The sequence below is a fragment of the Alligator mississippiensis genome, chromosome 3 (genome assembly GCF_030867095.1).
Source record: "Alligator mississippiensis isolate rAllMis1 chromosome 3, rAllMis1, whole genome shotgun sequence".
NCBI classification, from domain to species: domain Eukaryota; kingdom Metazoa; phylum Chordata; order Crocodylia; family Alligatoridae; genus Alligator; species Alligator mississippiensis.
In genome coordinates this window covers 32,239,123-32,256,274 of record NC_081826.1, presented here as the reverse complement: position 1 = coordinate 32,256,274, position 17,152 = coordinate 32,239,123, and the positions used below count along the sequence as shown (strand labels likewise).

Here is a 17,152-nt window from a genome sequence, read left to right as displayed (position 1 = left end):
CTTATACATGTGCGATTCTAGACAAAAGTGAAAAGCACAATGGGCTTAACAATTCAGTTAACATGGAAACCAGAACAGATTTCAGCTCATTCTTCCAAAGCTCCATTAGCCCTTGCGGTATCAGGAGTAAATTCATCAGTGCATAGATCAACATTTCTTTCTTCACTGAGCTGGAACAATATTTACATATTCCCAGCAGTATTATGATAATAAGTTAAAATAGAAGTTATAGGCACTGCTGTTCAAGTATTAGCAATATGACATTTGAAATGTTAATTAAAAAGTACAGTGTTTCAAGTATTATCACAGCTGTTCTGCATTGATAACTAGGCAATAAATTTAATTTTGAAGCTAAATACTAAAATCACTAATATTAAAACTAACTTAGAATGAGAACAGCTTGTTCCAGAACCTGAACTTCTATTTCTAACAGGAAAATGACTTGAAACACTATAGTGTTTCATATTCCATAACCCCTGATAATTCATTACAAGATCTCTGGCTTATTAATCATTGCTTCTGTTATATCTATAGATATAATTATACCAGATATCTTTAAGATTTACTCTTGGCAGCAACATAGTACAGAAATCTTTTCACACTAGGATCTGCATAAATAGCTTATATTACAAACAAAATATTAAAATAAAATTGTTGTTCATGTTAAACTAATGGAAAAGCAAAGAGAACTATGAATAGCAAAGATGTATACCATATTTTTTCACATACCACACATCTTCAAATAAGATAAGCTCCTTGTTTTGGGAAGGCAGAATGAAGAAAGATTTTTCCGGAGTTGTTGCTGAAAACTGACCACATGCTGTGACTACACAGGGGCAGAGACTATGCTTCGGTTCACTTACTGTTGCTTGGTCATTCAGGGAAAAGCCAGAGCTTTAAATCTTATAGGAGCTTTTGGCTGCTTAAGCAAAAGTTACTGCCAATTTGAGAGCAGCTGTGAGAGGGTTAAATCTTTAGCTCTGACACTGAAGTGGACTCCACTCCCTGCTACATGCTGGCCAGGAGAAGCAGCCAGTGTCCCCCTGCTTCCAATGCAGCACAGAATCAGCTTCCCTGCTTAAAACATACATCCTAGTTCTGAAGGGTTAATTTTAATGCAAGTAAATACAGCACTTCAGTTTCAGTAACTAGACCACATGGCACAAATACCAAATACAATTATCTTAATATCTCATTGGAGAGTTGCAAGCCAAAGCAGCAAGCCTGCTGGTTCTAAACACTGAGATTGGTGTCTGAAAATTTTTTTTGTCCAACCCCCAAAAATCAAACAACCTGCCAGACATGTCTCTGATGACAGGTTGCTTAATTCTGGGGATGGGGCACAAAATTCCTCAGACCCCAATTGCACAACTGCCCTAATATCTGCCACCAGCCTCTGATAAGAATAACTAAATGCCTTCTTAGAGATTTGAATCTGAGCTTTTCATCTACACATACACAAGCTTCTGATCAGAAGACCAACATTCAAATCAGATCTCAGTTGTGCGCACTTCTGGTTCTAGGACAAGGGTGGGCAAAAATGCGTCCCCTGGGCCAGATGAAGCCCACCAGACCATTCTATCCTGCCCCTGGAGTCCCTAAAAAATTTATAAAATTAATATTTATCTGCCCCCGGCTGCCTGTCATGCTGCCCTCAATGGCTTGTCATAACTCAGTAAACAGCCTTCCGCCTGAAATAATTGCCCACCCCTGTTCCAGGGGTTCACACCATCTAAGCAAGAGTTTCCCAAGTTTTGGGCATGCTTAGAAGGGATTGAGGGAAGGAAATGAGCAGGAATTCACAGCAAGGGAAATGGCGGCAATTGCCAAAGTGGTCAACTTTACTACAGAGTAAGGCATAGATCCATGAGGTTTGAGAAATGCTGATCTGTTCCCATCCCCATACCAGTAAGACCTTGCTTAGAACATTGTAACTAGTGTTAACAGCTCTGCTAACACTGTTCACAAAGATGATCCATACTTAAAACACAAAATTATACCTGGTCAGTTAATTCCATACAGCTGTCTCTGCTATACCGAAGCGTGTTAAGTTCTCTCACATAAAGCCTTTCCAGCACAGATAAGTCCTGAGAGAGCTCAGTTGTTTAGCTATACTCTGATCTTCCCCCACACCTCGCAACTGTTTGTTCCACATGCCTGTCAGTCCCTTCTGATGTTCTTCTTTTGTGTGAGAAAACTGACACTAACTTGTTCAGACAGCATGTTCTCTCATGAACAAAATAACTTCCCCCTGCCTAACTCATTTGGCATCCACATTTTTTATTTATTTTTTTTTTTTTTACTATTTATTACTTATCCTTCACATTATTTGCAGGGAAGAGAAGAAAAGAAAGCCCTCCAAAATTTAAAGGGACTGTGAAAGAGAGACAGCCATCTTTGTTGCTGGCAATTAGCTTGAAAACTGAATATTGCAAACATGTATATATTTTTCATGATTTAAATACTCTGGAAAAAATAATTCCACATTTAGGGCAAAACAGACATTCACACCAGGATAAGAGAAAGAGAGTGGGGTAGTTGTACTTCTGAAGAAATTAAATGAAAGATTGGTTTCTAAAGGCTTCAGGGGGAAGAAAGAGAGACCATGCCATATGGAAGACTTTACTTGGGTGATATCACTAAACTATGCTTCCCTCCATGGTTCTGACTTAACAGCATAATCAATTCTGATGGGAAGGCCTGGGTGTCATGTTGGGAAGGAAGGAAGGGAGGGAAAGAAAAAAAAAAATCAATGACGAACAACTGAGAATCTCTTTCACTCCATGAAAAAAAAATATTGTTGGAATAAAAACCGTACCAGCAAGTGTTTAAATATGGTTCCAAATCATATCAGAGTTGATATACGTGGCAAAAAAATACTAAAGATCAAATCTGTTAAAAGAATCTATGACCATGTTTAGGACACTTATGCTGCCCATAGCTGTAACTTACAAAACTCTCTAATTTACACAAGTTAATACAAACACCTTACCGATTCACACTCTCTCAGTTTCTTCTGGGCACCATCAAAATCAAAATTAACATATAAGCATTCTACAAACTCTGTAATAGGGTCCCCGTATGTATAGGATTCCTGAGAAGAAAGTAATTTAAAAATATTAGTTGCCTGAAAAAAAGTATTTTCAGGAGTACTCTGTAATACTCATAACATCGAGAGACACCAAGTTTTCCATTTCTTAAAAACAGTACATTTTAACAATTTATTTCCAATTTCAGGTGAAATAGCTATGCATCTTTTAAAAATGAATAATTTAAAATATCATTAAACAAACTGAACTACTAACATTTACACTCAACAGACTACAATTAAATTTTCATTTTGCATATGCAGTTAATTAAGCTCAAGCTTTAGCATTTTAAAATCCATTACAAGCCTCTAGCTATTTTGCTACCATGTGTGGCTTGGCTTACTGTTAATAATAATAAGACATATAACTATTTACAAATGTCTAAAGTGTGAGGCTTTGTATAGCAGTAAGCCATAAGTTGATTTGGAGGCCAAATCTTTTCTATAAAGAAAGACTAAGGAATCCAAACACTGATCAAGACATTTCATTGGAAAGCATGCTCATTCTTTAATTTTGTCCATATCTTTATCTTGAAATAACCATACTAGTGTGAATATTTTCACAAAAAAAACTTAATACAGAGGGGCACTGGTCAGGTGTGTAACTGGTACAAACTTTTAACACATTCTGCTTTATTTTCTGTACCAATGCCTCAATTTTGCCATTCACAATGTAAATTTTTTGGGGTAAAATGGAAATTGAGGAAGAAGGTATGTAAAGGAATGCATTTCAAGAACGTAAACACAGTCCATTGAAAGAAGAGCACTGGAAGCAGCAAATAAAAGCGTGACAAGAATTTTCAGGAAAACATATACACTGTGAACTGCTCAAAAAAGCAAATTAAATATTGTGCAGTAAGAACAAATTTATAAGAGGAGCTTTATTTCTTACCTGCTGGATAACCTTGACTAAATCCTTCAGTACTTGTCTACGTTTTCGAACATCCTTGTTTGTTATGACTGCAGTAGTCAGGTACCGAAGAATATGTGGGCACATAGTCTGAATTGAATTTAGATACCTGAAGAAAATATACCACATTTTTATCTTTAAAAAATTACACCTAAACAGTTAACTTGAGAAGCACATTTTTAGATGCAAGCAATAATCTCAGAGGATATCAATAAACAGCTGCCCAAAACTATAATACAGTACTGATTTCTATATACATGTATAAGTTAATTTTAAAGGCTTTTTTCCCTTAAATTACTAAGGTATACCAAAATCGTTTCATTATAAATTGTTTTCACCAGAGGCTTGTTCAGATTGTTTTAGAACTATTAAAAAGTCTGAAAATCATGCAATATAGACTGCAGTTTCCCAGTGCAAATACCCAGGAAAAAACCCATCGATTTAAAGTCGTTCTGTCAATCAGCTCTGTCATGGCTGTGGAGCAGATCACCACAGGTCTGAGGGCTCTGCCGAATATCATGCATTGTTTTAAGAACACCAATTCTAAAAATAAAAATGGATATACAGAAACATACACCTTGTAAGAAAACTCCCAGCCTCTTAATTCTACCACTCTTATCTATTCTTAACATACCTTTACTAATTTGATTTTTCTGAGCCTACTTTATTAGTTAATTTTGGGCAAAACAATCCTAATAAAAAACCTACAGATACTGAACTGGATAGCCAAAAATGCACATCTTAATTCAAAATCCAATCACATTCAAAATCCAATAACATTTTTTCATAAGTTTCGACCAATTTGATGCAACAAACTGATGCAACCTGCTTTCAAACAGTTATGCGATTAAAGACGTACGTCTTCAGTTGTAAATACTGGAAAAGAATGAAGAATTTAGTACTGAGAAGTTTTTCTTCACTTTCATGTTCTGACCTAAACTTCTGATATGAAGGACCTGAACCAGTTTTGCCTGCAAACAACCAAAAGTTTCCATAGCTCCTTGAATTAGTTTAGCCTTGTGTGATTTATTCGGTTAACCGGATTCAACCAGCGCTTCAAGGAGACCGCGTAACATCAGAAGCTTTCAGCTACCACCAGGCATTCATTCCAGGCTGCGGCTGTCCTCTCTCCCCTGCTCTCTGCACCTTCACCAGACTGCGGCTGTTCCAGTCTGGGGAAGGCACGGGGAGCAGCAGCTGCTCCACTCTTCCCAGCTCACAGGGGGAATGGAACAACATGGAAAGATTCCCCATGTCTTCCCCAGACTGGGGGCTAGGAAACAGGTGGAACAAGGTCTTTTGCTCTGCCCTGCTCCTGGACTCTGGGAGTAGAGCCTCCCAAGCCCATTTCACCAAATCAAGGGATGGGGAGGGGAACCACAGGGTAAAGCTTCTTGTACACTCTTCCGAACACAGCCTCTGGTCGAGGAGCAGGCAGGGAGTGAGGAGCAGCTGCTCCTCTGCTCTGCTCCTGGTCATTGCTGGGGGGGGGAAGAAGAGCACAGGACTGTTGGATACCGGGTGGGGGGAGGGGGGGGCCTAGAGACCCCTGTAGCACTATGTGCAACTGTACAGGCATTATACATAGTGGTACAAAATGGGAGTAATCCCTCTTTGAAAGTACTACTACCATCTTTTTGCATATAACATGCTACTCCCCCCTCTCTCACACCACCACAAAATTGGGGTGCAAATAAGTTTCCGCCTATGATAGAAGGGCTCTACTTTGACTCCTGTTCCACAGTGCAACAGCTGAGTTATTACTGATCAGGCGGGAGAGGGAGTCAATTGACTCAACAAAACCAAACCTGGCATCAATCAATGCTAGTAGCAACTAGGCCTGTGCGAATAGGGAAATATTTGATTTGGATTTGGATTCAGCCGATTCGGAGGGCACTGATTCAATTCGGATCACTGTCCCAAATCAAGTCGGCTGATTTGTCTTCGGAAGATTTGGTGCCAATTCAGAGATTTGGCCATAGAGTATAATGGGGAACCACTGAAATACCAATATAAAACCGAGATGGAGACATATTTCACCCTTCCTGCTTATGCATTTTACATTACACGGTCATTGGTTAAAAACAGTGTTAGGATCAGGTACCAGAATCCAATACTGGCCTCTCCCAGATGAGTGCCCTGGTCCTGTTTTCTCTTGCACAGTCCTCTGGCTTAGAGTCCTGTTTCCTCTTGCAGTTTTCTCTTGGTCCCATGAATCTTTTACTAGTATAATAAGAAATAGAACTACCCAAAAGTATAACATGTGCATCTAAATCCAGGAACACGTATTGGGCCTAGGAATCTTATTCTTTCATGCACACTTCAGTTAGGATTGCAAGTACGCACCGAGTCCAATAAAGAGGTGAAGATTAGGGCATGCTGCTCTAAACTGTCTTTTTTTGGCAGATTTGGATGAAAACAGCAGTGATAGTACGCCCCTTCTGAGGGCACGAAGCCTGCCAAGTTTCAAGGAAATAGGTGCAGGCTTTTCTGGGAAACTGCACCTCAAACTGCTGAAAGCAAAACTCGTGTCATGTGTGTATGTGTGAAGGCACAGCAGGATGAAATCTGCAGGCATGGTAGCCCCTGCTCAGGCTATGAAGCCTGCTAAGTTTCAAGGAGATAGGTGCAGGGCTTTCTGAGAAACTGTACCTCAAGGTGCTGAAAAGCAAAACTCATGACGTGTGACTGTGTGTGTGTTAAGGCACAGCAGGATGAAACCAGCAGGGATGGTAGCCTGTAACAGGAGGCCTTCCCGGTGCAGGAACAGCTCACGAAAGAGACAGAAAGGCTGCAGACAGAGGCTTATGTGCTGTTTCTACAACCCTCCCACAGAGCACTGTGATTGGAAGGGGACTCAAGAAAAGATCACAGTCACTGACCAGCTTTAGACATCAGTTTGTCCCCCCCCTGCTCCCCCTCCTTCTCAGTTTCTGTTCCCCTGAAAGACTGCCTTCCGTATCTCCAAATCTTTTTTCAAATTGATTCATAGGTTTTATTTGGTCTCCCGATTTGATTCAGATTCGGCCTCTGAATCAGGCCAAATCTTCTCCAAATCGAATGGGCAACTGAAGTTTTCCACACCCCTAGTAGCAACCTTGGTCACCTTCACCAACCATGATGGCCAGGTATAGCCATTACACTTTTACCAGTGTAAGTGATCGGAAACTAGTCCGTACCAGTAACAGAACAGACCTCCATCACACAGAACAGGTCAATACTCATAACAGAAGTTCAACACATAGACTGGTTTAAAAAAAAATGACAGAACCTGGTCTAAGATTTGAACCCACCCCTCTACCAACAAAAGGAAAATGCGTGTTGTTTGCTACAAATCTAAACTATGCCACTTACAGAAACCACGTAACTTGGATCTATTCCACCTTGGATTTTCTGAATGTCTATACCAGGCTTGTCCAACATGCGGCCTGCCAAGCCATTTTATCTGACCCGCGGCGGTGGTGGTGGCGCCTCGGAGCGCAGAGCCGCAGAACACAGTCACCGCCCTGCGCTGTGGCAGCGGCACAGAGTGTGGAGCCACGGCGGTGGTGCCATGGCGAGGTGGCCAGGGTCGGCCCGTGGGCCCCAGCCGGCAGCGAGGGGAGGGGAGCTGCTTACCTCCACGGGGCCTGGGGGAGCGGCCCCGCACGGGAGGCCAAGCAACGTTTGCTGGCACAGCCAGCCCACGCCTGCCTCCTCACCCGCCCGCTTCAAGCCAGCCCCGCTACCCTGCCCTACAGCAAGGCGGCGCCTGCTTCCTCAGCCAGTCTCCCCCCGGACGCCCATGCACGAGGCCCCAAGGGGGCCACTTCTCATGTGCTGCTGGGGAGGGGAAGAGGCCGGCTGGGTCTGCACCAGCCAGCAGAAGTAGCGGCAGAGCCGTGTGCTGCTCGGGACGCGATGAGCCTACACCAGTTAGTCTCGAGCGGCACACGGCTCCGCCACCGCTTCTGGTGGCTGGTGCAGACCTGGCCGGCCTCCTCCAGTCCCCAGCAGCACATGGGAAGCTGGCTTCAGCTGCATGCTGCTTTTCCTGGCCGGTGCCGACCCGGTTCTGCCCAGGCAGGTCCTGCAGCACCATGTCACCCCGGGCATGCATGGCATGTCAACCAACACCATGTCAACCCCTGCAACTTCACTGGTGTCAAAGGTCATGTGACATCACTTCCTGATATGATACCACTTCCTGTGACATCTTTGAATATGGCTCGTCAGCCCACTGGGTGATAAAAAGTTTGTGATCCGGCCCCACATTCAAAAAGGTTGGACACCCCTGGTCTATACTGAGCCAATGACAATAAACACTACCATGCCCACCTTTTAGGTACCCAGCTGCCAGAATGGAATTCACAACCCTGACTTAGGCACCTACGCTCCCTGCGCAAGGCATAAGGACATTTGGACATCTCAAAATAGAATTCTCAACAGAGCAGGAAAATACCTAAGCTAGGCAATAGGTCACAATGAAGAGAGCAGCATGTCCTAAACTACACCTCTTTACTAGACTCAGGTGTGTACTTGCAATCCTAACTTAAGCGTGTATGCAAGAATAAGATTCCTAGGCCCAATACGTGTTCCTGGATTTAGATGCACACGTTATAATTTCGGGTAGCTCTATATCTTATTATACTAATAAAAGATTCATGGGACCAAGAGAAAACTGCAAGAGGAAACAGGACTCTAAGCCAGAGGACTGTGCAAGAGAAAACAGGACCGGGGCACTCATCTGGGAGATGCCAATACTGGATTCTGGTACCTGATCCTAACTCTGTTTTTATCCAATGACTGTGTAATGTAAAATGCATAAGCAGAAAGGGTGGAATGTGTCTCCATCTCAGTTTTATATATAGCTTTGTGGTTTAAAGCACTTCCCTGGGATATGGGAGATGTGGGGTTGAACCCCCTCAGGCAGAGGAGTATGCACTTTAAGTACTGGACAATTACATTATACATGGACAGAGGTCACCACTTGCACTGCCTGTTTTGTTTGTTTGTTTTTAACAAACAAAAGCAGCTTTGTGCTGCACTGAAGTCATTCTCCATACTCCAAATATGCATACCATATCAGGTTCCTCAGGGTGATTAAGCATCAACAACTCCTTTCTAAAATTATGGAAATTATACCATTCATATGCAAACACTGATGTTAAAGCATCCACCCAAAGCCAAAGGAATGAACTTAATGTGTTAAATCCTCATGATGAAAACATTACAGTCTTGTTATTTTTTGTTTCAGAAGATGAAAATGTAGCTTATAAACAGATGTTCAGAAACTGGGGGTTTCCAAGACAGAAACTATTTTATTATAAAAAGGCTTTTGATGTGGGGCTGTCATTTCTAAGCAGGATTTTAATTGCACTTTATCAGTACTTGATAAGGTAGGAGAAAATTAAAGATTAAAAATGTTAATTAACCCCAGACAACATTGTTGTACCATTTAGCATACTGAAAAGCTTTAAAATCCTCCTGTAATCCAAAGTCCTTCATATAAAAAGAGTTAATGCAAAAACCTTCCTAGAAAAAGCACAAACTCATGGAGCTGCTGAAGGAGATTAAAAATCCAATTGCATTGCTGACTCAGAAAAGTAATATCCCAAGAATTATGTTACAAATGCATTATCTTTCATTAGCAACTGCACCTTGTCATTGTGACAATGTTTCCTTTTTAACTGCATCTTGATACTTGATCTACTATTTATTATTTTACATTTAAGATTTTTCAAGAGATGCAAAAAGCATAAACTATTACCATTTTAAATTCAGAAAGAAATCAGGTAATAGTCTGTGTATATGATGTAACCAATTTGAAGCACAGTGATTCTACGTTTTATTCTGCAATATAATTCTCATTACCTCACTGTTATCTAATCACATGCAGTTTTCTAACTTAAAAGGTGACTATTTCCATCACTGGGAATTACTTGAATGTGTCATTGTATCAAGTTAGGACTTCACAAATGTGGAAGTTTTATACAATTCCTTATACTTCTCAACTCTACATTAATTTTCTTTTGAGGGTTGTACAATATGCTGTTTAGGAGTCCCAAGCCTTCTCTGACCTGAGTCCAATACCACAGAACATAAGGTTTTGTTGAGGCATACCTTTTCTCTTAGATGGTTTGGCCATTTGTTGGTCTATTCCAGGGGTTGGCAATGTTTTTGGACAGAGTGCCAAAAATACCTGCAACCCTGACTTGCAAGATGTTGGTGTGCCAGGAGTGGACAGTGAGGGAGCCCAAAGGGCTTGATCCTTGTTGCAGCAGCGCAGCCCTGACCCCTTTCCCAAGGCCCGAGTGCCAAGCAAAACGCTTTCATGCACTGTGCTCTGGCATGCATGCCAAGAGTTGCCTATCCCTGGCAAAGGTCTCATGTGGATTTCCAAAGAGCTATTATTTTTTCATGAAGTATTTTCTCCTATTCCCCACACCCCCTGTTAGCTTTACCCCCATGCTATAGAATATGACTCAAGACTCAGCAGCAATACTCACTGCTGGCTGATGTTTACAAAGTCTGCCCTGTGGCTTAGGGAACAGCTGGAAGGGAATTACATGCATCAGATGAATCTCCCCAAAACGCATCAACAGAAACTATATGAAGAGGAGTCCTGTTAATTTTGTATAACTAAACTCATGCGTGGGATTTTTCATCTAAGTTAAAAAAAAAAAAGTTCACAGAACTAAGCATACTTGATTAAATGCTTAAAAATGTACATAAGTGTGTATATTAAAGACTACATTTCTTGTATGTCTATTTTAAGAATATATATTGAAACTCAGGATTCTAAATCGTGTACAACCAACCTCTGCATCAAAACAAAACATGGCCCTCAAGACCCTTAGGGTCTAAGATCTGTACACTGTTTTGAACTGAAAATATCTTCTGGGTTATCCTGAAGCTGTTAAATTAGGGCGGCTGCCATTGCGGAAGGAGCTGAATGTAGGGCAGCAAACCCTACAGGGGCTTAGAAAAGGAACTGAGACAAAGGGCAGTACTAAGAGCAGGTGCCATAAACCGCCTTCCCTGCTGGCAGTCTACTGCATCAAATGGGAGGAATGAGAGAAAGATTAGTTTGTGTTGCCCCACTGTCATAAAACCAGTTCTCTGGCTCAAAAAGATGGGTACCTACTTGCTTTAAGTAATCCTATACCCATGTCAGCTCAATACAAGCTTAATTTGTTATAAAACAAGTACAACTTACTGTGGTTGATAGAGAAAGAGCTCAATTATGTTGTCTCTGCCTTTGGGGTGGTTAAAGAACACAAACAAAGACCAATGGATGAGCCATGTCCTCTGCTGAAGAGACTGGAGTGGCGAGCTGACAGACTAAAAAGAAGAAATGAAAAAAGGGAATTTTTTAACTAGTGGGATAAGGTACAATGAAAATATTAAATATCCCTAGCTGTGAAGACCAGTATTCCTCTTTCTTTACGGACAGTGAAACTACATAGAGTGACGAATAACGAAAAAGCAAACAAATCTTCATGTAGCGATTCTAACAGATAACTTGTAACATTTTCAGCCAGAAATGTTATTTTCACATCAAAAGCATCCTTTAAAAATCATATGCGTACTCAATCCTAATGGTAGAAAAATACTATCCAAAACCCAGCTTTGACCTTATGGAGGTTGAAGACTGACTATAGAACACAGGACTGCTGAAGAAAGGTTTAGGGTTTAGGGGCTTTTTAATTAAAGTTTCTCTTCAATTCCCAATTATACTTTCAAAAGACAAGAGCATAATTTTAAAACAAGAGAGATTTTAAGCTAATTGAAAACAATTCCAGTAAAAGTGGCATTGATTTCAGAATCTTTAATAAACCTTCCTTAGAATTCACTTATCCTTCTCCTTATGGCTTAGACTTTGTGCTTGTCCCACACTTCTGAATTTCTTCGTTCTCTCTTTTTAAGAGGTTTTTGGATAAGCCTTCTAAACCTCCTTTTGTTTCTCCCTTCTTCCAGAAAGCCACACAGTTAAGTTACCTTTCTTATAATGGATGAGGTTTGGACATGGCTTAGAGAAAGTTCTAATACTTCCTGGCAAAAAAACAGCTTAAAAGCAATATCAATCAAAGCAAAGTGTGATGTAGTGCATAAAAAGTGTTTTAAAAACTGACAACACATTTCCCCTTCCCCCCTGCTTAACTCTCCCTCTTCTCTGTTTAATACAATCAAACTTTTACTCACATTATTATCTATAGTTTCTTTCAATCTTGTGAGATCTTCCATGGCTGCATCCCAATTTTGCATTAGAATTTCAGATGCCAGTTTTCCCCAGAGCGAACTCAGAGCGTTTCTATCTGTTGCTGGAACCTGTATTAAATAAAGCAAAGCAAAACCAATTACAATAACCACAATAATTTAATATTTTTACTTAGTCGAGTATTTTTATAAATTACTTGCTGGCAGCATTTGTATAACAGAACAAGCCATAACCTGGGTTGATCCAAGTTTTTCTAAATAAATAAAATGAACATTTTATTTTTAATAATGAGTTTTTATTTTGTACAAAAGTCAGAAACCAGACTTTCAAGCACTGGAGGTGAGGAAAAAGACAAGGAAACTGGCAACAGGTCAGTACTGAAGACTCTTTAGTAAACACTACAGTGGTACTGGGAAAGTTCATTGGACTTTTCAGTTCATAATGTAGTAAACATTTTAAAACTGCCTAAAGCTAAGGACTGGCAAAGCTACAAATTATATTAAAAACAGCTATCAGTAAAAAAACAAGAACAAACAAAAAAACCCCAAGCAAAACCATAACTGGACAGGCAGAGAGGGGGCTTACACTGACAATCTACTACTGAAAAAACTGAAACGTCTGACTCCTTTAGCACCAACTCTTTGATGCCATACATGGTATTTGTCCATTCTTAACAGGTAATACTTATAGAAAAGATCTGCAAAGATCACTAGTCACTGGAATCATGTTCCACAAGTAAAAACATTCAGAAAGAGTCTCTCAAAGTAGTAATCTAAATTCTTTCAGATAACTAGATGCGGCAAACGAACATTTCCTACTAAATTAGGCAGGGTGCCCCAATTACATCCAAGCTTCCTTAAAATCTTTTTTTTCCAGAGCAGTTCTCCAAGTCTGTTTCAAGTAAGGGTATTTCTGGGGTCAATCAGCTTTAGTTTATACAACAATGAACTACACTAGGTCATTCAGAGTGTCAAATTCTAATCTCAGATCATAGTTACAATGGTTCTTTCATAGCTTATGTTTCATTAACCATCACTTTAAAAATGAATCTTCTCCCACCAGAAAGGGAAACAAAAATCTTCCATCAAGCCATCTGAAAAACAGTGTTTTTATTAAAATAGATTCCAAAAGTAATTTATAAAAGCTAATTTGACATATTTTGTTACACAAGAAAGCTTGAGTTTTCATACAACCTAAGCTTTAAGTTTATGAAGTTTAAACTCTAACTCTTATGAAACACATAGCAGTTGATTTGACAGCAGCCCATGAAACATCACTACCATCCAAAAAAAAAGATGTATTTTAAAATTATCATTTTTGTGTATATCTGATAGCTTAAGCAATATAAATAAAATTAAACGAATAACGGCCCATCTCCTTCTCCTATCAAAAACTACTCCCAAACTGAAATACATTCCCCTAAGCTTTCAGTCTTATTTAGATGAATGATAGCATTGTAGTCGTGAACATCTATTTGCCTTGGATCCCATTCCATTTCTTATTATAGGCAATTGAAAGAATGTCCAATTGACTCATTCAACAGCACTGTCCAAAAGGATGATTAAAATTTAAAAATATTATTACAGTGAAATACAAGTTAACAAAAAGAATCCAAATCCAGAAAACACAATTATTAGAACATATTTTGACAAAGCCTTTCCTATACTCAAGGAAGGCATGTAACGCTATTGAAACAACACATGTTCCAAATACCAATGTGAAAAGCTTTTTGCTGCTAAGGTTCATGTGCACTACTTTGGCTCAAATCCATGTCATTACAGTTGGCTCTTCATAGTAACCTGCTTTCAGCGATGGATATGCTAGAATAGTTTCAATATCTGGATTTTCCAGCAGTTACCTTAAGTTTCCATTTGTTAGCAAAATGGCACATTCACTCACTGACCAACAACAATAAATTTACTGTGCTGAGACTCTAACAAGACATTAAATCTTCATTCTCAAAATTCACTCCCAGCATTAGCAAATGATATGAATAACCAACTCTTTTCATGTAGTTGTAATGATACCATGGCTCTAGTTCTACAATCCTCATTTAAGCTGTTTACATTTCCAAAGTAGATGACTTTTACTCTTCTAAATCCTTCGTAATATTCAAGGAAAGACAGATAGAGTTCTGATAAGAAGCTGTAAGATCAGCATTAGCACTGATTACCTTCAATTTACCTGTATGCCATTCACCATTTTTTCTTTTTTACAAAGATCTAAAATTCCAATTACTGTCAACTGCAATAGTTCATACTATCTTTCTTTTTTATATTTATTGTAGAAACAGGAATACTTGATATAATTAAAGCAACAATACATTTACTACTAATTAAAAAACAACCTCACTTTTTCATACTAATACTTTAGAAAACAAAATTATAAATTAAAAATACAGTTCACAAAAATGTAAAGGTCATAGTAAGATGCAAAGGACAGTCTGGGTTCTGATATTACTGGCACACAATAAGTTCTGAAGTATTTCTACTTCACTTTTCCTTTCTTGAAGTTAGTCATTTATTTATTTGTAGGAATCTACCTAAATCACACCAGAACTGAGCTGTGCAGTGGCTCCTTTAATCTTGCTCTTTTTGGTGTGTGCCACCCCTCCTCTGCCACTGATTGACCAAGGGATCCCAGTGGCCCCGCTGCTCACTCCTGACTGGCCAGGAGGCAAAAAAAAAAAAAAAAAACATTTAAAAAAACCGAATCAGCAGCGAGCGACGAGGCCACTGGTGTCCCTTGGTCAATCAGCAATGGGAGGCAAAAACTGTGGCATATTTAAAACTGTGGTTTTTGCCTCCTTGCCGATCAGGAGCAAGTGGCAGGGCCACCTGGGCCCTTCCACCAATCAGCAACAGAGGAGGGAGAGAGGGGGATGTGACAAAAAGAGCAAGATTAAAGGAGCTGCTTTGCAACACATGTCTGACATGACTTAGGTAGATCTCTATTTATACACATCTCATACAGCAGAGTTCTTATAAATAGCAATGCCTCACCCAATCAAAAAAAAAAAAAGGAACAGTTAGACAGTATAAAATAACTGGCATGTACAGGTCAATCTACACACCCCTACAGTTTAACTGCAACTAATTTTGAGATCCTTAGTTTATAGAACAATTTGATTTCCATACATCCAGGTGAACAGAAGTTTAGTAACTGCCATGAATAAACATTTTACAACAGTTTTCATGACAAACATTAATTCTTGTCTTGTGATTTCTTTATATTTTTGTATTGAATAATTCTTACACAGCTCAAATTTTTTAAAATAAAGACCCTATTTTTAAAAATAAATAAAGATTTATTGTGGGTAATTATGTGCCCTAAATCTCTGACAGAAAAAATGACTTACCAAAACCCGAAAAAAATAGAGATATTCTGCAGCTCCTGAATAGTTCCCACATTCATACTGGAACTTTGCATATCTGTAGAGCGTGTCTAGGTACTCCTGTCTAAACTGAAAATGAAAATAAAGTACTCAATGCATAATGAAGTACTATAATAGTTCACTACATTTCATAAGACTGTTATTTTTCAGTAGTTGGTAAAGTGATGTTTAACAGCAGACAAAAAAAGTTGCCTGTGAAGAGTTTTTTAGAATTTTTGAATGATAGATTTTATGGAGGATCAATATAAAAGGTGAGGCAATTATTTCATTCTTTAATCATTCTCCTGACATTAAACATTAATACTTAAAATATACTTTACTACAAATCTAAGCATATCCACAAGTTGTAGGATGCAATTAACATCAATCTACAGATTTCCTTTCATTTTAGAAATCTATACTGAAGTTAATCATATTTAAATAACTTAGTTAATGTTAGCTGATGTACAAAGCATCTATAGTTAAATTAGATAGGCCAGAATACCAAATTGTCAATACTGCAACTGTTAGATAGAAGTTTTAGCTCATTACTTTTACATATTTAAAAAAACTGGAAGAAAAATAAGAACTTACACCATGTTTGTCAGCTAGGTAATCAAAGAGCATTCGACCATCCCTGTAATAATAATCATCATCATAAAATCAAAACTACTGTTTTACAAATTAAACTGATCACCACTTAACATACAAGTATAACTACTAAGCATTATGTTACTGAACCAAGTTTAACTTCTTTACAACCACTATCAATTTTCTGTATTTTACTTTTTCCTAAACAATGTATTTCCTTGTCACTGCATGGAAGCCTGAACAGAGGCAACTGATTATATTAGAAAAATACAGCCAACTATTCACAAGTGAATAGGAGATATTTCCTAATCCTCTGTAATGAGTTACCTTTAAGTATCTCATATTCTTTATTCTTACCTGTAATATTAGTAATCAAGAGTTTCAAATGTTTTTAAAGGTACAGCTAGTGTAAAAAAATATTCCAAAACAAACATGCAAGTCATATAGCCCTTCCTACTCAGGGGGTAATGCTGTACTACTTATTCAAGTAAATCTATATGAATTCAGTGGGAGATGCAAACAAACAGTAAATAGGGTCTCAAAAGAAACTCCTAAAGTAGAAAGATCAAATTTATATTGAATGGAGAAGTTTAGAAAGGTTACTTTAAGACATTAAAAAAAGGATTTGAAAGACAAATTGAATAAGGTGTTTAATAAAAATTGCATTAACATCCTTTGTTAAACAGCACCTTGTATTTCCAACATTCTTCTTATATTTTCAAATTATGATAAAAGGATGCTCATAATTACTGTATAAGTGAATCTATCATATATTATTAAAAAAATAAAAAATGCTTTCCCAGGAATTCACAAAAAGAGGAGTATAAAATAGGACTAGAGGTGAAAATATTCCATAACTACCTCTGCAATACTACTTCAGTCAGCAATTCTATTTGTCTCTTGAAGGTTTTATTGTTAACAAGTCTTGTTGTTAACCACTAATATGGTACAAAAACTGTTAACACATTTTCTGAAACGAAGTGTAATAGG

General features: G+C 38.7%; 1 protein-coding gene across 1 annotated transcript in view; it reads right to left on the bottom strand.

Annotated features, from left to right (window-relative positions):
- EIF3E (eukaryotic translation initiation factor 3 subunit E) overlaps nucleotides 1-17,152 on the bottom strand; it is a 52,743-nt gene that overhangs the window by 16,323 nt on the left and 19,268 nt on the right. Inside the window, exons 4-9 of the mRNA XM_006269776.4 lie at nucleotides 16,166-16,208; nucleotides 15,557-15,661; nucleotides 12,183-12,308; nucleotides 11,197-11,321; nucleotides 3,981-4,107; nucleotides 2,993-3,094 (exon numbers count right to left, since the gene is read on the bottom strand). Of these exons, the coding sequence (XP_006269838.1) occupies nucleotides 2,993-3,094; nucleotides 3,981-4,107; nucleotides 11,197-11,321; nucleotides 12,183-12,308; nucleotides 15,557-15,661; nucleotides 16,166-16,208 (628 nt within the window). The remainder of the gene's footprint in view (nucleotides 1-2,992; nucleotides 3,095-3,980; nucleotides 4,108-11,196; nucleotides 11,322-12,182; nucleotides 12,309-15,556; nucleotides 15,662-16,165; nucleotides 16,209-17,152) is intronic.